The sequence below is a fragment of the Festucalex cinctus genome, chromosome 13 (assembly GCF_051991245.1).
Source record: "Festucalex cinctus isolate MCC-2025b chromosome 13, RoL_Fcin_1.0, whole genome shotgun sequence".
Lineage (NCBI taxonomy): Eukaryota > Metazoa > Chordata > Actinopteri > Syngnathiformes > Syngnathidae > Festucalex > Festucalex cinctus.
Genome location: NC_135423.1, coordinates 2,402,157 through 2,428,129, shown reverse-complemented (window position 1 = coordinate 2,428,129; position 25,973 = coordinate 2,402,157). Strand labels below are relative to the sequence as shown.

Here is a 25,973-nt window from a genome sequence, read left to right as displayed (position 1 = left end):
GCTTCTTTAAACCTGATTTTGGGACGACAATTGAAATGTGTCTACTGTGGGCTAAATAAAAGAGTGACTTTATAGGACATTACAGGAAGCAACGTGGACCAGTCAAGACGAGCCCCATCCTCCATCTTGGAGATGAATGAGCAGGAGTGTCCCATTACTTTTGAGTAGACTTGTGTCCACATCATGAGGTTCCGTTGCTTTTATTTGGTCCGATATTATCGGGGGGCTTTCTACTTCATAACAGCCGATCCCCGTGCTGAGAAAGAATTGAGTTGCTCCGGTGTGGAATTGCAACCGCCAAACAAAAATTGAGGACTAATAAATCTTGCAGGCAGGTGAATGGAGACGCCACCCAGAGACAGAATGTTATCTCAACAGTCAAGTACGTGCGTGCGCGTGTGTGCTCGAGGGTGACACTGACAAATACAGTACTTGCAAAAATTTGGCATATTTTGCGCGTGGGCGGGCGAAATTTCAGGATGAACCTACAATGTTGGGTTCATCCTGAAATTTTAAACTTATGGTAAGTACAATATCAAGTTAAAAATACTTCTGGAATTTTCGTGACACTTTGAGTTTGGTTTTTAAATGTAGTTAATTGTAGTTAGTTTTAAGAGGGTTTGTTAGTTTTTATTCATTTATTTAATTATTTCAAAAATGGTTTTCATTTTAGTTTATTTTTTTTATTAGTTTTAGTAATTGTATTTTTTTAATTGTGGATTTCTTGTGTGCAAAAAAAAAAAAAATCACAGTAAACGTGATGTAAAAAATTCAGCAAAAATATTTTAAAAAGCAAACATCTGCAAATCAAATACAGTACAGGTAACTGTATAAAAGTAGGGATGTAACGATATCCAAACATCACGATATGAAGGTCACAATACGATAATTATCACGATATTGTGGGGAGGTTGGCGATACAAAAAAAAAGTCGCAATAATAAGCTCATACTAAAAAAAAATACACACAATTGTGCTTTTGTACATTACAGCAATGCATATAAACAACCTACAATTTCTAATAACACTTACTTGCTAACACATTGAGTTCCTCCACATATTGACTCGCTTCCAAAGCATATTACGTGCCCCTTCATCTGACTATTAAATTGTAAATTTTTAAATTGTAAACATAGAAGAGCCAAAACATGCCTTGTGAAAATTATACTGCACTAAAAAAAAACTAGCCACCAGAGGGTGCTAGAACGGCACAAATGGAAATCAGCCTGACTTTTCTTTTTCTTTTCTTTTTTTCTTTGCATCTTTTTATATTGTGACATGATGACGACGATATATTGTGGCAGTTTTAATATCACAATATCATGATATTCGTGATATCGTTACATCCATATATAAAAGTCCACAGACTTTGAAGTACAGTAAGTACAATGCATAAAACTTTTTTTTTTATTTTTTTTTTTAACCATTGTCCCTTTTTATTTAGTTTCATTTATTTGAAATTTGAATTTGAATGATTTGGTTAGTTTTTCATTTTCCGTGGAGAGCGGGGGCCTACTGCATCGCGTTGCTGGTAACGCTCGCTCACCTGATGACAACGTCCGCCCCCCCGCCCTTATTCTCCTCCCCTCGACAGGACTCCGGAAACCATCCGGAAGAGCCGTTGAACCCGACCGAGTACATGAGCCACCAGCGCGACGTGGAGCACCTGCCCGAGTGTCAGCCCCCCAACCCCCCGGCCCACCCGCCCGTCACCTTCCTGCCGCAGCACGCCTACGCCCAGCCGCCCTCCAACGAGCCCATGTACTCCAACACCGGCTTCTCCGCTCCCGCCGCCCCGCGAGCGCAGTTCCCGAAGGAGCAATCCGTTTGACACCCCCCACCACAAACAACACAACCACTCAGCACATCTTGTAACCCCCCCCCACCCCGCCATGCTTGTTTCCACCTTTGCATTGTTTTCGACTGTGTACAAAATAAGTTTGCCGACTCGTTCTATAGCTTGTCACTGTTTCATAGCCGACTTTTCTTTAATTCAATTGCTTGCTTGCGTCCCCCTGAAAGTCGACTACATCGCAAAAGCTCAGCTTAAAAAAAAAAAAAGAAGATATAGTACGGAAGTGTATTGCATTCACTTGAAAAGAAAAAAAAAACGTTTTTCTGACTAATTTTTTGGGAAGCTTTTTTTGGGCAGTTTTTTTCTGTTTTTCTGAATATTTTTTTCCTGTTTTGCTGAATATTTTTTTCTGTCATAAAAAACTATTTTTTTTTATTTTTTAGTTTTTTGGGGATAATTTTTTTTCTCCTGTTTTTCTGAGTAATTTTTCCTCCTGTTTTTCTAAATATTTTTTTCCGTTTTTTTTTCAAATTTTTTTTTATGACAGAAAAAAATATTCAGTAAAACAGAAAAAAAATATTCAAAAAAAAACAGAAAAAATTAATAAAAAAAACCAAAGCCCCAAAAAAACCTCCAAAAAAAAAGTCAGTCAGAATAATAGGAGGATTTTTCCCCCCCCCCAAGTGAGTGAACTTCCATAATATACTACTAAATTTAAGGGAACTTATTTAACAATAAAACAGGAAATTTTTTAAAACAAGCCAACATAACTAGCTTAAAAACAGAAAACATCTGTCTTAAAACAAATTTTGAATGATCAGTGTTCCGACGCAAATATGAAATTTGATTTTGATAACATTTCACAATTGGAAATGTTTGGAAAGGAGAAACAATTGTGTGGTAAAATGTGTTTCCAAGATTGTCTCTGCTACATTGTGTACCTATTTCCAGGCTTCTGGATATTATTATTTTTACTTATATTCGGTGATGTAATGGCGTTAATATTCTGAATAATAATGATCACAATACAGGATACACATTATTAATGTAAGCATTGGTTTTCTTTTTAATTTTTTTTTTTTTTTTTTTACTGAACCGCCTTGTCATTATAATCTGAAAAAGGATTTGATTTTAGATGTTTAAAATTTGTAGGAACCCTGAATTATGATATTTTATGTCAAATTTACTCTTAACCAGTAATACAAACACAAAACGTTGAGATTCCTGAACGAAAAAATCCTAAAAGCAGGTAAATGCTCTTCCACAAAAACTGCCTGGTAGGAAAAAAATATCTTAGCAGACAAAGAACAAGCACATTTAGTCTTGATTGGAGAACGAAAATGTTGGTTCGATGAGAATTTTAGCAACGTACATCCACGCTGTCTGCTGGTTTGCAGCTTTGCGGCGTTTCCTACTGCGTATTAAGAAAAAAAAAAAAAAGAAAGTATTCTCGCTTGTTGTCACCTTTTTATAACCTTTTCTCCCCCTTGTGTCTGTCAAACCAATTTCGTGCTTGCTCTCCCCTCGACTACACTGCAATTAAAAAAAAAAAAAAGAGGCGGAGAAGTAATGAAATGCGGAACATAATTATTTTAAGGAAAATTATCTGCCAATAGAACAGGAAAATGTTGATTCTGTGAAACAAGAAAAATGACAGTCTATTAAAAACCTCCACCAATGTCTTAAAGTAGTTCTGCACTATTAAGGAAACGTTTATTAAATTATGTAGGAAAATGTGTTTAAATCGCATATTTTCTAGTTCACCAATATCACTCGCTGTCTTACATTGAGATGAACTTATACTAAAATTGTAATATAATCTCGGACAAGTTTTAATACAGTACCTTAAGGTGTTCAATGAAAAAAAAAAATGCTTGAGATGAAAAAAAAAAATGCTCATACATATAAACTGCCTGGTTATAAGAAATATCTTGGCAGATGTATTTTGCCTTGATTATTTGCGATATTGTTACATGCAGCGCAAATGTGCGTTTTCCTGAGTCAGAAGTTCCGATAAAAGTGCACGATCGCCCCACGACCGTTACGTGATGGTGAACCCTGTCGTCGTCGCTTGGCTGTTTTTGATGGACCTTTCGGCTTGTTAGAGGTGAATGTTGGCACGCTTAGTTACGAGGAAATACACGTGTAAAAAAAAAAAAAAAAAAAAAAATCAAAAAAAAAAAAAAAAGGGCTTGCGATGCGAAAGTATACTTTCGTATTTCTCTAGTTCCATCCACGCAAGACATTCTTTGCTTTGTTTGTAAATACATATTTTCTAGTAGTAGTTGCCAAAGACACATACAGTAACTCTGTGCAGCGTAACTCCATTTTCTAAACGCAAGGTATACGATCACTGATTGGCTACAGGTGTTATTTTCACAGCTTGACGAAGTTCTTTTAATCTTTTCCAGACAATCAAAATAATAATAATAATAATAATCAAAAAAGTGGATCTCGTCTCAATTTGCTCACACAAATTGATTTTACCTTTTACGTAAAATTTCTATAAATTTTCCAATAAATTCTCACTGGAAGTAAGTTATTTATTTCATTGCTCTGCCTGTCATTATGTAGCTGGCATAGATAGATGGACCAAGATGCATTATTTGTAGACTACAAATTGTAGTAGATAAACTTTCTGACTAATTAGGTGAAAACGGATCATTTTCTCCAGCACAGTGATCGGGAATCGCTGTTCCGATAAAGTCTCATTTCCACCAAGAACTTCGGTTCAGCTCGTTACGCAACTGTGTAATGACTTGTAATCACGTCAGCCGGAACAATGGATATGTCCTTTTATGAATTATTTTCTTGGCTGACGCTTTCGTGCTGTTTTTAAGCAGCGCCACCTGGCAGTCGTTTGGAACTCTTAGAACTGAAGTACTGTAACTGTAGAAGATATTGGGGCGAAAATTGGTGTGTTTGAAAGTCGACAACAATTTGAAAGGCGTATTACTGACAATTTCTTGCCACGACATATTTAGTGTTTGCATTGGAGCTAAAAAGCGGTCATTTTTTGGTTTGAAAATCAACAAGAATTTGAAACGCATATTACCGAGATTTTCTTGTTAGCGACATATTTAGCATTAGCATTGGGTCTAAAACGTGATTGTTTTGTTTATTTGAAAGTCGGCAAAAATTTGAAAGGCGTATTACTGACATTTTCTAGTCACGACATATTTAGTATTTGCATTGGAGCTAAAACGCGGTCATTTTTTTGGTTTGAAAATCAACAAGAATTTGAAACGCATATTACCAAGATTTTCTTGTTAGCGACATATTTAGCATTAGCATTGGGGCTAAACCGTGATTGTTTTGTTTATTTGAAAGTCGGCAAAAATGTGAAAGGCACATTAACTGCCGGACTTAAGTCGTATCACAACATGTCGCACCTTTAGCTTCAATTCTACATTAATATCCCTCGGAATTCATAATTCCGAACTGAACTGTCGTTTCTTGGTGGAAATGTTGCTTGTCTACAAAGAATGACTTTTGGTGGCGATTTCTAGTTTTTTCGGGCAAAGCCTGCGACTGTACAGAAGCACTTAGTGTCACATTTGACATTTCATTGGAGACCATACATAAGCTAAAAGCAAAAAGCTAAAATAAAACATATACAAGTCCTCTCGAAAATTTGCATCTTTTTTTTTTTTTTTGCTTTGCTGTTATTTTTCTCATTTTTTCTTGCTATTTCCGATGTGTACAGGAAAAAAGTATATTTGTGTTTGTGCTGATGTGATAAAAAAAAAAACAAAAAAACAAATGTGTTGAAAGTGTTGTTTTTTTTTTTTGTTTTTTTTTTTTTTGTAAGTGGTGGTTCTTAAAAGAGTGAGTACGACTTCCTGTGGAGGAGCTTGTTGTTAGCATACCACTGAAACACAACGTTGTCTTCTATTTGTGACACATAATTATTCTAGCGATGATGATGATAATGATGTACGTATATTATGTAAGTACAAGGGTTATTCAGTACGTTTGCTTCAAGTGGCATTTATTTGGTTGTCATAAAGTGTCAAAACTTTAGTTTTCTTGTCACATTTAGTCCTTGAAACCTTTTGAATCCACTTCCTGTTGTTTTGTTTTTGTTTTTGTAAGACTGTAACTTTTATTTTTCTAAATATGTATATTTATTTCTAGGCTCGACACACCTTCCTCCTACTCCATTTTTAACACCCGAGTAGCTTCTTACTGGAATGATGACGTCATGTGAAATTCAAAAGAAGAAAATGTACCTGTTTTTCTTATTTTATTATCATGTTTGCTGTAAATATTAACAATGTATCAGATGTGTGTAAAAAAAAAAACAACTAAATAAGTCATGCAGTTTAAAATTAAACCTCACACATTACCCTATGTTTTTGATTTGTTGTTGATTATTTATTTGGAGAAAAATGTATGTGGAAAAACAAAAAACATCAATGCATCAAATCCATTCTGCATGTTTGTGTTGACCATGAGAGGGTTTAAGTAACCATGGCAACTGTGGGAGAAAGTCTCACACAAACTATTGCTTTATTTTTATTTTTTTATTTTATAATATTCCCTTGCATCACCGAAATCGTATGGTGACAACTTTTCTTTGGTAGCAAACAAAAATACAGACTGCTATTGTGCAGTATAGCGTAGCAACAAGCTAAGTTAAAGACAGTTACACTTTGATTGATGGCTAATTACGCTTCCTGAAATGACAACAAAATGGAAACATTTTGATTCATTCATTCAACCCCCCAAAAATTTAGTAAAAACAGCCAAAATTTACGAGATAACCTTTAAAGGGCCAGTGAGTTCAGAACTCTTGATTTTTATTTATTATTATTATTTGTCTGTGTGCTTTTGTTGTTTGTTTGTGCAATAATTTAGTAAGTAAGGTAATGCATTGTCAATCTACAAGGAATAATTTGCAGATTTTGAAAAAAAAAAAACTACTACAGATACTTTTTTATTTTTTTCCCCCAGGGAAAACAATTCAAAAATATTGTCATTGTCAAAAAGTGGAACCTCGGATTAATCTGTTCCAGAAAGTTGGAATAAAACTAAAAAATAAAATTACACCAAATCCAATAAGAAGGCTGAAGTGAAACTTATCACGTGATAATTAACCACATTAAAACTTGATACTTGTCACGTCATTATGTGATATTGATTTATTTTTTTTTCACCAATGCGTAAAGCTAATTCATCCATTCATTAATGACACAGAAACTGCACATTTTGTAAAGATCTGTAGTTGAAATGATAGGTTAACATTGATTATGTGTTAATATAAAATGAGCAATATGTAAGGGTTAAATAGGTAAACTGATTGGGAGAAAATGGGAGGCAGAGAGCAAAACCGACTGGTGCTAATGGAAAACATTCTCGATGTCGCCGCTTGAGTTCTCTTTTCAAGCGAAGCACCCTTCCGCGTCCATGCATCACCGCAACGCCCTACGGCGACACGTTTTGTTTTGTCCTTAATGGCGAATTGCCGGCAGCGGATACGCCAGGCCGGCTTCAGCTCAGCTTTATTGATGTTGTGAGTTTTCGCTTTGCAAAACAATTCATATTGTTGTGTCCTACTCGGCTGGGGGAAGATGGAGGCAATGGGCGGGTGGCTTTGGAGTGTAACAATTGATTTGTTGTTGTTAGTCCACACACCTGAGAGGTTTTTTTTTGTGGGCAAAACACAAGTCACAGTTGGCTCATGTTCATGTTTTGTTTGGAACAGGTGTCAACGTACACCAAAGATGGTGTCACTTTTTTTTTTTTTTTTTATTTAATGAACTTATTCTTTTCCTGTATGAAAGGAAAAACAGTTTTTTTTCCTTTGAAGCAGTTCAGTTCCCTTTCTTTTGTGACAAAAAAAATACAAAACAAAACAAAAAACAAGTTTACAAAACAAAGATTTTATGAGTAAATGGATTTTAATGTAATCATCTATTTTATTGTTTTTTAATCATCTTTTTATACAAACATGGGAACAGTTAAAGAATTTTTTTTTTTTTTTTTTTAAGGAATTAACTTTTCTATTCTACGATGGCGTATTAGGGCCACGTAGAAATTAAGTTTTTTTTTAGAGGGCGGGGCAATATGACGAGGCAAAAAGGGGCAAATTTACCATTTTCTAATGTGACGAGAAAAAAATGTGGCAAATTTGCCACTTTTTTAATATAACAAGAAAAAATGCCAAATTTGCCACTTTTTAATATGATGAGAAAAAAAGTGGCAAATTTTCCACTTTTTTTCCTCGTCATATTGCCCCCGCCGTCTAAAAAAAATATATATATTTTTACGTGGCCCTAATACGCCGTCGTACCATTCATTTATTTTTGATAGCGCTTGTAATGATTACCTAATTTTGTGATGTCACATTTTTTTTTAAATTCCAGAACGATGCTAATTAATTCCTTTGCACATTGATATTGCTAGCATGACAGTACGTTCAAGGTCACAGCATCAGACTCCGAAGTTTGGCCGCAGTGATTCCGGCTGACAGTTGAGCTTTAGGGGCTGCAGAAGGAAAAAGAAGAAGAAGAAGAAGATGAGAAAGTCATTTTGGAGCAGAGCAGAAGAATGAGCCAGCGTCTCTGTGGAGCCACGATAAGCCTGCGGGATGCTGCCAACAGGCTTGGAAACAACAAGCTGACTCCATCAACGTCCTGCGCGTGCGTGACTCACCTGCGACACCCCAAACTCACAAAATCACTCACACACAAAAAACACAACCAACAAGATGCCGCAGAGTTCACGCCAGTGCTTTGGAAACCTGATTGGTGTCATTCATTCATTCATTCATTCATTCATTCATTCATTCATTCGCTGAGCTGGCATTCTAGCATCATCATTCATCCATTGTTATTCATTCATTCATTCGTTCATGCCTTCATTTTCTTGCCATCATGATTTGGCTCCCATTTATTCATTCATTCATTCATTCGTCAATTCATTCAATCATTCGTTCATTCATTCGTTCGTTCATTCATTCAACCCATGTTTTCATGTGTCTTTGCCTAGACATTCTAGCCACCATCATTCACCCTTTCATAATTGATTCAATCATCATTTGTCCATCAACCCATTTATGCATTCACTCGTGCTTTCATTCATTCAGATTATTATGCGTTGTGTCTCAATATGTCATACTACTCATCTGGCTGCCATTTATTCATCCATTCATTATCTTTCATACATTCATCATGCAATTGACCGTCGTCAATCCACTCTTTTACTGATCTGCCACAGCTGCCACATTATTTATCCATTGTTATTATTCATTCATCTGTTGTAATCTCTTAATTTGACCATGCGTTCATCCAATTTATTCATTCCACATATTTTTGTATCATCTATTATTCTACCCAGTATCATTCATCCATTCATCTTACATTCATTGATTACAACTATTCTATCCACTCTCATACATCCATCCAATATCATTTGTTCATTCATTCATACATCCAACCATTTATTCATTATTCATTTAACCGTCAATCAGTTCATTCAATTATGGTCTATCTATTCTGTCCCCCATCATTCATCCATCCATTGTAATTCATGCACACATTCATTCATTGTAATCTTCATTTGGCAATCCCAATATTCAGTCACTCATTTATTCATTCCATTTGTTCATGTATCAGTTTAAACAGTACCTCGACCATCATTCACCTTTTCTTCAACTCATGAATAAACTTTATTTCTGTCTATTTTCTATTCACGCCTCACCCATCTATCTGTGCCGTTCCTGCTGTGCACACTTTGGCCCCTTGGGGGAAGTGTGGCGCACGCATACAAATAACGCACTTCAAGTACAATTGAAAACACCCATGAAGAAGAAATCGGCCGGTTTGGCGCCAGGAAGAAGCAGGATCCAAACGGAATTGAAATACAAAGAAAATAGTAATAGGCTAGTTAGTAGATATTAATAGTAGTGAAAGAAATAAAGGCTTCATGGAAGGCGAGGATTAACTATGGACACATTTGGGGTGAACAAAAACTACGAAGGAGTTGACAGGTAAGCACAGCTGTGCTGTGAATGGTTTAGAGTGGGGAGATTTGAAGGGAATGTTAGCGATGTTAAAACTACTTGTATGATGAGTTAGGAAGTGGTTGGTTGGTGCTGAAATAAAAAAAACAAACAAACAAACAAATTGAAAATTATAGTAACTAACGGAGGTAAGTTTAAGTGCTGAAAACCTTAAGTCTCACAACTCTGCCTACTCAGAGGAGGTAATGAAATAAATTCAGTTGGAATGACATTTTCCCAGTGTGAAAAAAGCCGAGAGATGACTGCAAAAACAATTACAAAATGTATTTTTTTAATGTCCCTATGAACAAAAAAAGAAAAGAAAAGAAAAGAACACAAAATAAATGCCAGCGAGCGGTCAAGACGCTTTTCGTGTAACAATACTCCAAAAAAATTTAAAAATAATTCAACTGTATGTCCTTGTTTTCTTTCTCTCTCTTGCCATCGGAAGTAAGAACAGAAGTAAGTTTAAGTGCTGAAAACCTTAAGTCTCACAATTCTGCCTGCTCAGAGGAGGTAATGAAATAAATTGGAATGACATTTTCCCAGTGTGAAAAAAGGCCGAGAGATGACTGCAATAAAACAATTTCAAAATGTAGAGACCCTTTCAGTGTGACGTCACGTTTAAGTGCGCCCTTTGCGGTGGAGGGCAGGGCATCAATTTGTTTGTTGGCAGCCAGCAAGCTAAGATAGCTGAAAATCAAGCACTGTACATTCATTTGTTGTGGGATGTTTGCCCTCCGTGAGGCGCAGCGGAAGCTAAGCAGTGACGTCTGCTGGAAGGGTCTGTTTTTTGTTGTCCTTATGAACTCATAAGTGACTTTCTGTGCTTTATATAAAGACTCCTTTTTTTTCCCCCCCAGGGTGTGTTCATTTGAATGGAAGCAACCGGGAGGCCTAGGGAGAGTTCACTTGACATTTCTATAATGCCAGGCCCGGTGTGGGCTCCTCTGGTTCTGCTCCAGGTACTGCCCTAATTCATGCTTCTCACCACCGCCGTCACCTCCGCACTGTTAAAATATGCACATGCCTGCACACGAGCAGATAATTTATGGAAGTAAGCGGTGGCGTTATTTATCACAGAGGCAATGCAGACTTTTTATGACTACTGCGTGTTGTGTTGATGAATGCGGCGTGAACATATAGACCCCTCCATATTGAAGGCAGGTGCAAATAACAAGCTGGCATCTATTTCGAGACATGTCAACCTTGCCAGCAAGCTGAATTCTCGCGGTATTTGTTCACAAATACGACGAGAATACATCTTGTACCGCTCCCACTGATACGTTCGCAACCGACTTTTTTTTTTTTTAACTTCCCTTGAGTGAATCACAATTCTCAATCTGGCAGGTGAGATTTGAGACATGTACCCATTCATGTCATCTGTTGTACACTATGTAGTACATTACACAAGTATTTTTAAAGTTACATAAAAAAAAAAAAAGTATTAATACTATAGAAAATGTTTTTGAAATTTATAGAAAAAATCAACAAGAAACAGGTGAATGCAGCTGCAGAGTAAAATGCAAAGAAAAAAAGTTAATTAAGAATGTAATTAAGAAATACAAAATACAAATATATTCATTTCGTAAAATAAATCAACCATAATAAAAATGGATCTCGGTGGTGGGAGAAATCTAAAAGTTATTTTTTTATTTTTTTATTTTATCCCCCCCCCCCTGCTGTGTGCAGCCGGGTCTGCATTGCATTATTAAATCTGTTATTAAAATCTGTTATTGAAACCTGGTTAAATAAAGGCATTTTTAAAAACTTAAAATAATATTAGAAATAAAACCACACCGCCATACCCATGTCAAGGTGCACTGTCACATTTAATATTTTTATATTTTTTATTTTAATGAGAAAACAGACCATTCATAATTCCATTTATATATATGATCAAGGAAAATAGCAAGGAAAAGGGTTTCATATCCAAATGCTCTTGCAAACCTGCTAAAACGATGTCAAAGATTAGCGATTATACTTGAACAGACTTGTCACAGCTTGTGGGAGTTACGAAAATAAAGACCATCTCTCACTCGTATTTTTTTATTTTTTATTTTTTTATAAGGCCGTACATTTCATTCATAAACACACTGTACACATTTATTTTTATTTACTGCCGCCTCTATGATGCTAACTCACGGCCGCGTTTGCCAGAACTGTGATGAATTTTTCAGCGTTCCGTGCGCTTTCTGCTGAATAACCCATGTCGTATTTTAGCAAAGGGGGCACCCACGCGCACGCACATATATCCCAAATCAATATTTCACGGCCATCAATAATTCCGTGTGTTACCCCGCGGCCTGCTGGCCGCCGCCGTCTCGATGGAGGCGACACGACGGGCTGCATGTCAACAATGGTGCGCCGGTACAGCAGTTATTATTATTTAACTTAACATTTTACCTGCATAGTCCACTATGACATTATGTATGGTTGCTGCGAGTCGTCGCCGTCATCGTTGTCGTAGTAGTTGTAATTTTAGTAGTATTGTGGATAAATTGGATGTAAAATGAGTTATTTCATTCATTCAATAAAATAATTTCTATAAATTTAAATAGTTGGAAAAACGGACAGTGTCAGCAACGTGATGTCACGTTTGGGTATGACTACAAAAACTTTGTGTTTGCATGCTAATTAACTTCCAGCTCCTTGAGAGAGGGAGATGAGCGGAGCTGTCCTTGGTGCTGAAAGCATTCTGCACTCTCCTTATTAGGTTTCATACACAGCCGTTTTAATTAAGAACACGCACACACACACAATCATAACGGTCGAATGTCATTTGATAAGATTTAATGGATCCAGCGCCTTTTGTTTTAAATTGACTTATTAAATGAAAATAGCTTCTGCCGCACCATCAATTCCACATTGTTTACTTCCAGTTATTCAACCACACATCTAAAAATACACACTTTATCATTTCTACTTAAGATAATGTGGAAATGTGTAACCATTAGCAGGTTTAATATGCACTACAAAAACAAAAACGTTTTAAGCCTTAAGGGACCAGATGTGAAGGTTCCATATGAGGAGAAAAGCTTTTAATGTTGTGGAAAGTCACCGATCATATGAATAAAATATAATATAGGAAAAATATTACAGGAGTTGTTTAGATAATATAACAATGTCACTTTGTCATTGACTTTTTTTTAAAAATTTATTTCCACAAAAAGGCTTGTTTCTCAAAAATATCGTTCATAAATCCGTCTATGGGTAAATAATGTGTTAATGAACACTTCTCATTTGCCGAGATAATAGCTCACAGGTGTGGCATATTAAGATACCATATACCGATACCAGGTTTCGGTATCAGGCCGGATACCCACGCTTACTTCAGAGTATTGGCTCTTCAAGGCCGTTCTAAAATCAGGACGTAGAAATTACGTAGAATATTGCCATTAATTCCATGCAGTTTTTAGTCTGTGATTACTCAAAGGTTGAGTATACTTGTACTGCTATCAATGTTAAAAAAATAAATAAAAAAGGGGCATTGAATATCTTTAGTTTTTTGTTATATTTTCCTATATTTAAGCATAGTCTCAATGTGTCGCGAACATTTCAGCTAACGCCAAACTGTCAACATTCTCGCTGACATTTGTCACATGATCCCAGCCTGATTTTTCCGGGCCGGGTGCCTATCAAAATATCCTCTGTGCCTAATCTGCATACAGTATTTGCCCGCCACTAAAGAGGCGCGGGGGCGCAGCTGGGAATGTTTAACCTGACGTTCTGGTCCAATTGTTCTGCTCCGCTCTCGGTTTTCTCAGCTGTGTTTGGAAAAGCGTGGACATGCTCGGTGTAGCTCACTCATTTGCATTCTGCTTGCGGGGGGAACAAATCCTTTCGTAATGGAAGTTTTTTTTTTTTTTCCCCCTTTTTACATTTTTTTTTTTTTTTTTTTACATGAATGAATGAAGCATAAAATGCATGCTATACATCAGAGGTTCTCAAACTCTTGAGGTTTTTTTTTTTTTTTTTTCAAGGACCCTCTCATATTTCAAATGCCAACCAACGACCATGCATACCCTTAAATGCCAGAGGGATTAGAAAGTCACCTATATTCGAGACAGTTGTAATCATTATATCGAGGGTGGAGGATGCACACGAGGACTGCTGACATTGAAGTCGTCGTCAGTGGTTAGCAGAAGCTCATTCTGTACAGTATGTACCTGCTTACATGTTATCTGTTGTCATACTGGCAAAGCGCAGTGACAATGCTCCACTCACACACATACGACTGCGTCCTTTTCCATACAGAGACGCGGCCATGTGTATGTGCGACATTTAAAGGGAAGCCATATTGACAGGTAGTAAATAGAACTGGCTGTGTTCACACCCACCACAGCGCAAACCCTACTTTATAAAATACGCTGTCTTGCAGGCATCTGCGAAATTACTAACACCCTGTCCCAAATGACTGTGCTGATTTACGCCACGCATCATTTGTGTCGGAAACAGAAACTGCAAACTGCCCCGTTATTGGACCCAAAGCTAAGATCGAGCGGAGTAATTAGCTTAGCATGTCCATATGGTTGGTTCCCGTATGTAGTCAGGCGCTTCTTAAAAATGGCACATTCTATTGCAAATTATTTTGCAGACCCCCAAGCTACAGCTGGCAGAATCTCAGCTTAAGAACCATGATTTACGTTGTATATAAACTAGCATGTGACAGTGTACGGAGAAGCGACGTCTTCCCGGGATTCATTACTGAAGGGCACATTTGCCCACAGGAGGCTTCCCCGGTGCAGTGGTGGGGATTTACTGCATAGAGATGGATGAGGGTCGGAATTGAATAACGTTCCTGCTGCGCTAGCGGGAAAACAAAAAGCAACCGGAGACTGTGAGGATTTTTCTTGATTCCACTTCCTGTCAAAGAAAGCCAATCCCAGTTGACTTTTGGCAAGTAAAGGACTGGTTGCCAGACAAACCCGAATGTATGACAATTCGGAATGTGTGGGGGGGGGGGAGTGCCAGGAGAAAAAGATGGATCGAAGATCGGAAGAAAAGAAGGAAACAAAGACAGATAAGAGAAAGGCGAAGGAAGGAAGGAAGGTAATAGTGAGAATGGCTTGAAAGAAATAAGAATTGAAGAAATTAAGGAAACAAAGCAAGGAAATAAGGACAGAAGGATGGAAAGAAGGAAAGGAGGGAAGACAAACGGAAAGAAAGGCGAGGGGATGATCGAAGGGATGAAGGAACAAAGGAAGGACACAAAAGGATGCTGTGAAAAGTTTGGAGGAAGGAAAGGAAGAAAGGAAAAACATGGAAACAAGCAAAGGAGAAAAGAAAATATGAGAGGAGGCAAGAATGGAAAATGGGAAGATAGACAGAAAGGAATTGATAATATGAAAGGAAAGAAAAATAAAAGGAGGAAGGAATTGATGGAAAGGAAGAAGGTAGAATGAAGAAAGGAATAAGAATCTAAGAAAGGCTGGTAGGAGGGAAGAAGAAAGGGAACACAGGCAGGTGTCAGACATGAACGGTTGGAAGGAAGGAAGGAAGATGAAAGATAAAAATCTAGGATGGAAATTAGGCAACAGAGAAGGTTTGAAATTAAGGAAGAAAGAATGGAAGAAATGAAAAATGGAAACAAAGGCAAAAAAAGATGCTGTCAGGAAGTGTAGAGAAGTTTAAATGAAATGAAGGAAGGATAGGTGGAAGGTAGGAAGGAAACATACGGATGGATGGAAGGAACAAAGGAAGGATGACAGCAAGGAAACAAGTATGATATGTAGAGAAAGGAAGGAAGGAAAAAATGACAAAGGAAGGATGGATGGAAGGCAGGAATGAACCAAGAACATAAAATGAAATAGGAATGGAAGGAAGCAAGGTTTGGAGGATGGGAGAATTATTAGCTAGGTTAGAGGACTGAATGGAGAGAGGAAGAAAAGAGGAAAGGAATCTATGGTCGTCAATGTACTAACAAGCTCCACTTTGCCGCCTCAGGTGAGTTCACAAACCCGTAATGTCATTAAGTTGTCTTCACGCCGTCCGGCCAATGGAAATGTGACATTAGCTTTGTGTCCCGCCCTCTAATGAGCCTGTTAACATTCCGTTGTTGCTCCCCTAATTGAGTCCACGGCTCGCCGGATGGAAGCGCGCAGGACTCGGAATAATTACTATACTCGCCCCCTTCCTCGCCGACGCCTAATGAACTTAAGCGGCATATTTACCACTCAGGCGGCCGTGTGGCGAACAGATGGCATCGAGTGAAATAATAAGAGCGAGGCACGTGCCGCTGCTTTTGTTTGATACAAAAAGCTCATTGCGGTTATGGCCCGCTCACATCGCACGCGTTTGCTTCATTTAACACGGCGACACCTTATCAGCTGCTTGTACACTTTTAGCGTCGCTGTCAGGTGCAAACCCCGTTTGTCCAAATACAGTCAACTTCATGTTTTTTTTGTTTTTTTTCACAAATAAGTGCAATTGGTAAGTCCCCATGTGTTCTCTGTTTGCAGGAAGGAAGGAATGAAAGGATGGAAGCATGCAAAGAACGAAGAATGAAAGAAAGGTAAGAGGAATGGAACAAAAGAAGGAAGTCTAATGGAAGGGAGAAAAGAAATCAAAGAAAGGAATGAAGAGCTAAGGTAGGACAAATGTTGGAAGGAAGAAAAGAATGACGATGAGGATTGATGTAGGTCTCAAGGATGTTATGAAATAGAAGACGAAAGGGAACGTATGCGATGAAAGCAAGGAGGGAAGAAAGATGAACGAAGGAAAAAAATGATAAAACAAATCCAAAATGAGTGCCTTTGCGCATTAACTGTTTCAAGGTTGTTTTTTTCCACTTTCATTTTGGTGTATTATAAATAATAATAATAGATACATAAAAACAATTAAAAAACCATTCTAATACTAAAAAAAAAAATGCTCACTTTGTAATGACATGATAACATGCTGCAATACCCCACCGACTCCCCCACCCCACCACCTCCTAGTGGAGGCCGCAATGGAATGTGGCGGGATTCCCACCGCTAATTCCTCAGCGGACCTCCCCGGGACCTATCCAACTCGACCCCACCTCCACGCAAGAAGAGGTCAACGAGTCCCCGCCCTTAATAATGTACCTGACTGGCGGCTAACGGGCCGCTAACAGTTCATTAAGCTCCCTAGAGTGCCGACTGCGATCATTCGTATTGATCCACTGTCAATTGTCATACTTTATGTGTCAACATTGGACAAAAAACACTTTTGTGGTAAGTGAGTGAGTAAAATTATGGACTTACTGATTACCATTCCAGTCAGAAAAAAGGAGCACAAATTGACATAAATTAGTTTTGCTTACAGCAGAATAGTGGCAAGATGTTGCCTAACACATAAGAAGCCGTTAACCAATGGTCAGAAATTTTTTTTTTTTTAATAACTTCTCAATGTTCCTTAAACCTCCAAATTGCTGCTGTATTTTTTTTTTAAACAGAAAAAAGGCCATACATCGTATAAATATATATATATATATATATATATATATATATATATATATATATATATATATATATATATATATATATATATATATATATATATATATATATATATATATGTATATAAAAAAGCTCTCTGGTGAAAGGTGCCGAGAAAGAACACTTCATAATTGTTATCATCCTCTGCGGACCTTATTTGCAACTGATGCTACGCCTAACAAGCATACATTTGTTCATGTATTGAAATGCTCTGCAATCGTGGAGCCAAACGGTCACTGACACGAGAAATGGTGAGCCAGAATCAACTATGTACTCTATGTTGCTTAATGTGTTCCTACGGGATTGGTGTGTTCCTCGTTGCCGAGTTCAGTCAAACTCGTTTCTTTAACAGCCACAAAGTTCAACTTCAGCACAAACTGACTTAAAAAGAACTCAGTCCGACAGCTGCACATGGTCCAGATTCCTGCTGCTTGAACTCTTGGACCACTTCACAGCGGTCCTCAATGCAATAGTTGGACCTTCAAGGTAGCACTGTATCTCCTAACATTAGCAAGTAAAGATTGCAGGTCAGACAATCGATCCCTGTGGGACTCCACAGGCAGCTTCAAGTGGTTGTAATGCATTACTAGTAGCAGACAGAAACAGTCTCCATCTTGATGTCATTCCAACCTAATAAAGAGCAGCCCCGGAGGGTCTGTCTGAGTTCCAAGTCAAACACATCAAATGCTTGTTATCTGCTGGAATTGACAAGAGACGAGCTTCTCAATAATCTCTCTAATAAGTGCCGGGGCGGACGAGGGTCTCTAGCGGTTCGATCCCGGTCAGCTTCAGGGGAAACGCTGTGTTGTTGTCGAGTGGATTGACTTTAAAAAAGGCAGAGAATCAAGGTGCTTCATTGAGACTTTGAGAAGAAATCCATGGCGGCAAATTGAGTCTTCGTCACCTGATTGACTCTGACTGGATGTTCAGATGTGTTAAGTGATGTGAATATACACTGATGCTTTGCCTAATCTTTCTTTTTTTTTTTACCCTGCTAAAAATGGAGCAGAGTAATTATTCTGTCGGCCTAATTAAATTAATTTTGGAAGTGCTGATGAATGGCTCCATCATCAGCAGCAGACTGGAGTTATTTTCTGAGTTAATAACGTGAGACCCAAATCACTTCCTTGAATTTTTACCACAAATTTAGCAGCTTTGAAGTGCTTCTCCTAAAAGTTTTGGCCATGGAAGCGTTATTTTCTCACACCTCTCTGATTTACTGGATCATTTATCATTTAGCAATTGGAACAACATCTTAGGGCAAAAGCTCGGCAATTTTAATACAGATGTGTCCCTACCGCGGCACGGTAACCTGAATTTGTACACAAAAATATACCAGCTTACACTAAGGCAGTAGCAAGGTCATAATTACTGTAAATATTTATGAACAATATTTTTCAGCAATAAACATGAAACATTCAAATGAAACACAGTCAGTACTACTGTAATGGAGCACACTACATTTCTATGCCGACAAACAAACAACACACCATTGATAATCGCTATCTATCGATCTGTCTGTTGATCTTACAATCAAGCTATATGTCCCCCCCTGCTGGAATGTCAAGCAATTTGGACATTAATTTAATTTGAGTCTAGTATCGATTAGGGATGTAATGATATCCAAATATCATGATACGATATTATCACGATATTGTGGGGAGGTTGGTGATATTTAAAAAAGGTCACAATAATGTAAAAAAAAAAAAAAAAAAAAAAGAGCTCATACTAAAATAAAAAGCACAATATTATGCTTTTGTACATAACAGCAATACATATAAAATACCTCAAATCTCTAATAACATTTAATATTGAGCCACTTACTCACCTAATGCACACATTGAGTTCCTCCACATTGATTCACTTCACAAGCATATTACAACCCCCTTCATCTGACAATTAGTGATTTTAAACATAGAAGGGCCAAAACATCCCTAATGAAAATTAAACGGCACTAAAAAACTAGCCACCAGAGGGTGCTAGAACTGCACAAATGGAAATCAACCTGACCTTTTTTTTTTAACAGATGTGTACCTTTTAAATATCGTGAACATGACGACGACGATATTGTGGCAGTCACAAAAAAATTGCTACAGTATTTGGATTTTGGAGCGATTATTTTCCACACAAACTGTTACTGCAGACTCACATAACAATCAATGTGAGCCAGAAGGAAAGACAATTGGCAAGCTTTTTTTTTTTTTTCTCCCATCTATCTGGTTTATTTAATTAATTATATATATATTGTATATTTAAAGACTCAAGTACTTCTGCTTAAGTATAGAGCGTACTTTTGCCAGCTCCGCTTGAGCTATGTAGTGTACAGTAAAGCCAGTTCCAGTGAACCAGCACCAAGTGAGCGCTTACAAAAAAAAAACAAAAAAGGCGCTACGTATCATTTTCTGCCAAGAACCATTTATCCGCTTCTTTCATGAACAGTTCGCCCTTGGTGGAAGTCTTCCTCCGTTCTAATGTTAAGTCTTTTGTTGGACGGCTCACATTTTTAAATCCAGATGATGCTGGGCTTACAGCACGAGTCGCTGAAAAGGGGTGAAAAAAAACACACACAAGGAGCTGATTGAAGTCCGCCCTTTGTTCGTCCGGAGAAAATGTTCCCATCAATTGTGTTCTTTTATTCCTTTGCGGCCGCTTCTAATAGAATAGAATAATAATAGAAGACCCTGCAAGTGTGAAATTTTGGCTTGTACAGGTTCTGCCAATCCAACAATGGTATCAGTGCAGATCTTAGCACAAATGTTCCGGCGCAGCTCATTCAAAACGGACCTCGCACACGTAAAAAATCCCGCCCGTGGTACTTCCAGATCGGCTGCTGACCAACCGTCAAAGTGGTTGATTGGCCAAAACTAATTGGACGGTCGACGGAGGTCATTAGCGCACGGTTCGGGGTGACTGCCTCTCAGTCCTGCGTGAACTTCAAATGTCATCCGCCTCCCAATTACAGCACTAAATAGCAATTTACCTCAGTTAATTACCTCAATTATTATTCAATGGAATGCCAAAAAGACTCCCGCTCGATTCGTTGCGGCTTTAATTTACACATCACGGCGCATAATCTGGTCATATATGGACGTCCTGCGCCAGAGGCCACCTTCATATTTGCATATTCCTGCAGGGGGGGGACTGCGACATAATGTAGACAAAAGATGGAAATAACAAGCGAAAGTTGCTTAATGAGTACACAGAAACACGAGGGATGTAATGAACGCGTTGAGCTTTAACGGTCTTAATACATAACCACTCTTTTAGACCGAGATTTAGGAGGGTTTTCTCAGAGATTTACGGTGAGGTTCTGATAAAAGAACACCCCAACTATATTGTGTCAAGAAAATAAGGTAGGAGGTAGGCAAGGAAAAGCTCAGGCTTTTAATTGCGCACTGTTTTTTCCTTCACCTTCAACCTCCTCATGGTTTCCGTTTTCGTAAAATGTACATATAAAGTATAAAAAGCCAACAAGAAAAGAAAAGCACTATTGAGTTGGGTTCATCCTTTCCAAACAAAATCAAAATCTAACAAAATGCTGAACATTATAGGCCTATCTTCAAAAAATGTCATGTTAAAAAATATACTTTATTATTTTGAAAAATTCAAATAAAACAAAACTTGCAATTTATTTATTTATTTATTTTTTAAATATAAAAAAAAAAAAAAAAAGAGGATAAAATTCAATTCATCCCACAAATATCAACCACATTTTTATTTAAATAAATAAACAAAAGTTCAGGGTGTACCCTGCCTACTGCCTGAAACCGGCTGGGATAGGCTCCAGCACCCCCACGACCCTTGTCAGGAGTAAGCGGTTAAGAAGATGGATGGATGGATGTTTACGAGCTCTAAAAGTTCAATGGCCATCACAGCTTTTGATGCTCGTGAAAAGAAAATCGAACCAAATTTGACAAAGCCATCAAAAGGATCTTTGCAGTTTGGAATCTGGTGACTGTTATGATCCACCGCGATGCATTAACAAGCATTGTAATGGTCCTCAGTTCATTTATTGCTTTGGCATTTCAGCTGGGGGAAAAATCATCACTGAGCATTCACCCGCGAGGGAATCGTAATTTCTAGTTTAAATGCATAAAGCTTGTTGGCTGAAAGCGTATAGTCGTCTCTCTCACTTTCACAACAAACTTCTCTGCAGACATCAGGAAATTTGTCTTTGTATCGGGCCCGGGCCCTGATCCCGCTCCCAATAGGGGGTGGAGCTGTGTGCTTCTTTGCGAAAAGAAGTCTGCAGTGTAGCAAGAATCAGCTTGGTCATTATTGACATATTGGAGCTCTTGTAGCCAACTTGACTTGACCCTATTGGATTCTGCACAACAAGAAAAGCCGCACAAAAAGAATTTTAACAAGGAAAGGAATGATTCTCCTTTTCTTGATTTCACTTTTAGGACTCATACTAAAACAGGCCTCATATTGATTACATTATTAATTATTGTATGATTGCTTTAGGGATGGGGATTCATCAGACTTTGAGTGATTGTGTCGAATTATTCAGCTTCTGGAGTCCTCAACATACCCGAAAGCTCAGCAATTTGGCAAGCCCATTTATGCTGGAGAAATTTGTTGTATTTAACGGGTCCCCAAGAGGAGCCCCAAAAATTGAATGGAAAGTTAGAAGAAAAAAAAGTAGCCCCCAGACACCAGTTTCACCCATCAATCGAAAAATGGGTAGATATGTCCATCAAAACAGAACACAAGAAAAAGTCTTGAGAAACCATTTTCAAAACTGAACCGGAAGTCAGACATTTTGATTTGAAGTAGCCATTTTGGGTCAATTCCAGGGCTTGACAAACTCCTTTTAGGAACTGTTTCAAATCAGCCCCACCCAATGGGGATGAATCCTAGACAGATGGATGATGCTAAATTGCCACGCATGTTTTTGCAGCTTGACCACATTTCTAAGATTTTTCCATGCAAAACTTTGATGGGGGTGTGTGGGGGGGGGGGGGGGGTCTTTCATCATCTTTAATTCAATTTGGTTTTGATGAGATCTCATCTTCTAAATAAGTCATCAATTGTAACTGACCCCGTCTTCACTGGCGACGCGTGTGTCAAACACCTCACTTGACGAGTACGCCGATCCGTAGCGGTCACCCAGATGATCTTGGAATCACCGTCCACCTGAAGTATCCCCACTCGGAGCCGAGGCTGTCAGTCAGCTGTCGATTTCACGCCAGCGTCCGGCACAAGTGTGACAAAGCCAACGTCCCATGTGGCGCCTGTTTGCGCCGCCGTGTCCTTGACCAAAGTCGAGCCAAGCCAGTGAGGCGGACGACAATTCTGCACTCGCACATCTTCGGATTTTAAATCCCCATAAAATGGAGATATGATTAGTAGATGTTGTCAGATCTAAGCACTTTTAAATCCCTTCTTTGCTTGTTGATGTATTTTTTAGAGGTTGGTAGTCAAAATTATCTGTTCCAGTAGACTGTTTGACCTCTGATTTGTTCTCTAGTATCTCTCACTGAGTTAATTAAAACTTTTATGTATTAAAGTACTTATAGTACCGGGATACAGTATCAGTCAGTGCTCAACAGTGAACCAGTGCACAGTGGTATCAAGCATCCCAAGTAATTTGTTGTGGGGGTTTTTTTTCCCTTCCTAACCTCATGTTGACCTACAGTAAATGCAAACAGGTGCAAGCAACTTATATTGGAGTGGTCCCAAAAATGTGTTGAATGTTCCACAACGGGGGTAAAGATCCATTTCTGAGTTTTTTTGTGTTTTGGATTGACATCTCAGATGCGGTTTCTGCTACTGTTAAAATTCCCTGCCGGAGCTCCAGCATGCACTCACGCCCACCGCAGGGAATGCTGCGCCTGCTCCAAGGGCGTATTCATGCAGAAGGTCAGCGGGTGGGGGCTGCGCTGAGAGAAGTGCCTCGGGGCAAACGGGGATGATGCAGGAATATGTTGACACACAATGGAAGAATTGCCAAGCAGAGATGGCGATGATATGTGAGTGTAATACAGCCACACTCAGCTCATACTAGGTACTTAAGTAAAAAGTATTGCTCGTATAAAAAAAATAAATAAATGAAAGGCTTGCACTGTATCATTACTACACACCACTGTCCGCACTGTAAGATGTTAAAGTCAGTGGCATCTCATTGACTTCCATCCGCAACAGGAAACAAGAAAAAGCGGCCGTAATGAGAATCGATGCTCACTTTTTTTTTTCTTTTTTTTTTTCTCACGTTTCTCGGCTTGAGGGCTAAATAAATGATAGCAATTAGTGAAACATAGATGTATTCCTTTAAGCAAGGCTGTTATCCCCCAGGCTTGTTTCAACAAACTTGACAAAAGGCCACGTTTGCTCTAATGGGACAAGCGCTTTCATTCCTGCTCTTCTAAGAATTGTTGTTTCAAACCATCCCCAACCAAGTGTGACGAGAGATTATCAGGTTCGCTGCGGGAAATCCAGGAATGATTATTTATTTACAAATAATGTATTTTTGTTCATCCATCTATGCCTGTGATGTTTCTTGACAGGCAGATCAATTAAATTATTCTTCTACGAGATTGCAGTAGGTACAATTAACCTGCGTGTACACCTGTTGTCATTCATACAACAAGAAAATCAGCTTTGTATTCAACTAATTAAGCCCAGAATTCACACTGAAAAAGTCCATTTGAGAGTAAATTGCTAGGGAGGTTATTCCTGGTTGTAAAGAATAATATTTCACACAAAGATGGCATTTTTGTGGTGTTGTAATAAGTCGTTCAATAAAACTAAATAATGGTCTTTTTAAACACAGTTTCGTCCACAGGAAGTGATTTGATAAAATTAGTCGTTTTTATCATGTTTATTCTATTTTCAGAATGATATTATTAATCATTTAGATTGGCTGGCAACCACTTGTACCAGGGTGTACCCCGACCACTGCCCGTAGCCAGCTGGGATAGGCTCCAGCGGCCCCGCGACCCTTGTGAGGAGTAAGTGATAAAGAAAATGGATGGATGGATATTAATCATTTACGTGTCTATGACATTGCTGTTCACCCTGTCATCATGTGGTAACTGTAACTTTAAGAAACCTTTTTCTGTTCTTAGTGACATGACGACCGCCATTTTGTCTTCATTTAAAGGAGACTGACATCGTGGTTATTGTTGTAGAGTAAATATTTACACGTGATTTTCGTCATCTGTGCACTTGGATGTCGTCACTTCAAAATGTCACAGTCAAATAACAATTGCTCTAAATTAAAAACTTTTCAGAAATCTGAAAGATATTTGTTAAATATTAGACGGCTAGCTTTCTGACTGAATCATATTGCTGAGTAAAGGTCCACAATGTGTTAATTACATACATACAGTTAGCCAAAAATATCAGCGCTTACATTGCCCAGTCTGTCAGCAGGCACACTTATTTTGCTGTAGAATGCTTAAAATGGAATAGAATAATCTGTTATTGGTGAACATGATCATCCCCACCCCCCTCCCGTACACAGCAAACCAAGAAGCAGTTAGAGGTGTCTGTGTCTTGCTCAAGGACACCCTAGCTTGGGGATGCTTGGATTGGATGGTCCTTTGCTACATTCTCAAGCTCAGTCAAGCTGACAGTTCCCCCCCAAGCCAGTCTGTGATGTGAACCATTTTTTGTTTATAGTAAAGTTCTTGCCCAAAGTTAGCTGGGATAGATGCCAACTTACAGGACAAATATCGGGCCACCGTTTACCCCACCTTGAGTTTATTTTATGAAAATGCAAGTTTATTCTCAAAAGATTACAACTTCCTTTTCTCAAAAATCAACCAATAAAAAAAACAATGGTTTTTATTTTTGATTGTAGCATTGCAGTACGGTGTAAATCACTAACTGTGATCTGACGCTTGCGGGACTATCGTCATTCTCAACACCGCTGCCGATAGCATCTGTGTTGCTAGCACGGATCAGGGCCTTCTGTCAGATTCCCGCGAATAGTCGCAGCACAGACGCCAGCCTCCCGCGAGGGCCTTTGCGATGACTTGCGAGTAAAAACAGCTTAAGCGCTTTCCATTTGCAGCTCCACGGGGGAGGGAGTGATTTGTCCCCGGGGACGTCCATTCAGTCTAACGGTCAATACTGATGCAGTCTGGGTCAAAGCTGAAACTTGGTAATCTTTCTCAATATGGAGTAAAGTACAAGTACTTCAAACATTTGGTTGATGTTGTCAGCTACCAGAATGATTGATCCATGGCAAATGCTATCAAAACACGCATTCAACACACGTTACCCAGGATTGGATGTGTATATATTTTTTTTCAATGTGCAGACATAAAAACGAAAACAAATCAGAGATTTCAAAGTTTCCCAATATGATCTGATCTTGTGTTGATATCCCGTTGAGGGCCTTTCATTTAAACATAGTGATCGTCCATCGTGTGTGACGCGCCTCAAGCTGCGTCCCCACAGCTTCTCTTCTCAAACACACTGTTGATTTATCAAATACGTTTTGTCTGATACCAACTTAACACGCTCATTTTTCAAATGTATCTCTTCCAAGCAGATGTCTCTTGTAACCACAGCAACAACTCTGTTCATCATCCCTTTTGTCTTACTATTGGGTGCAAAGGATCCCAGATGACTTTTTTTTTTTTCTTTACTTCTTAGCTTGGCAAACAACTGCAAGCAGTGGACTTCTTATTAAATTACAATTAGGATTATTATTGTCATTGCAAAATTGGGTTACTATTTGTAGTTCTATCCTGTGTGCC

At 38.4% G+C, this 25,973-nt stretch overlaps 1 protein-coding gene and 1 long non-coding RNA gene across 6 annotated transcripts in view; both read left to right on the top strand.

The window, feature by feature from the left end:
• The window catches only part of nectin1b (nectin cell adhesion molecule 1b), a 221,268-nt gene extending 215,121 nt beyond the window's left edge, over window positions 1-6,147 (top strand). For 3 of the 5 annotated variants that reach the window (XM_077494332.1, XM_077494333.1, XM_077494331.1), the window contains one exon: window positions 1,594-6,147. In XM_077494332.1, coding sequence (XP_077350458.1) covers window positions 1,594-1,830 — 237 coding nt within the window. In that variant the 3' untranslated portion in view covers window positions 1,831-6,147. The remainder of the gene's footprint in view (window positions 1-1,593) is intronic. The other 2 variants (XM_077494335.1, XM_077494334.1) reach the window with 2 other exon arrangements.
• A 3,495-nt stretch (window positions 6,148-9,642) lies between these two features.
• On the top strand, window positions 9,643-16,416 carry LOC144033781 (uncharacterized). Its single transcript, XR_013288069.1, has 3 exons — window positions 9,643-9,787; window positions 10,663-10,764; window positions 16,261-16,416. It is a non-coding gene; the product is annotated as an uncharacterized LOC144033781 (long non-coding RNA).
• Window positions 16,417-25,973: the final 9,557 nt, after the last annotated feature.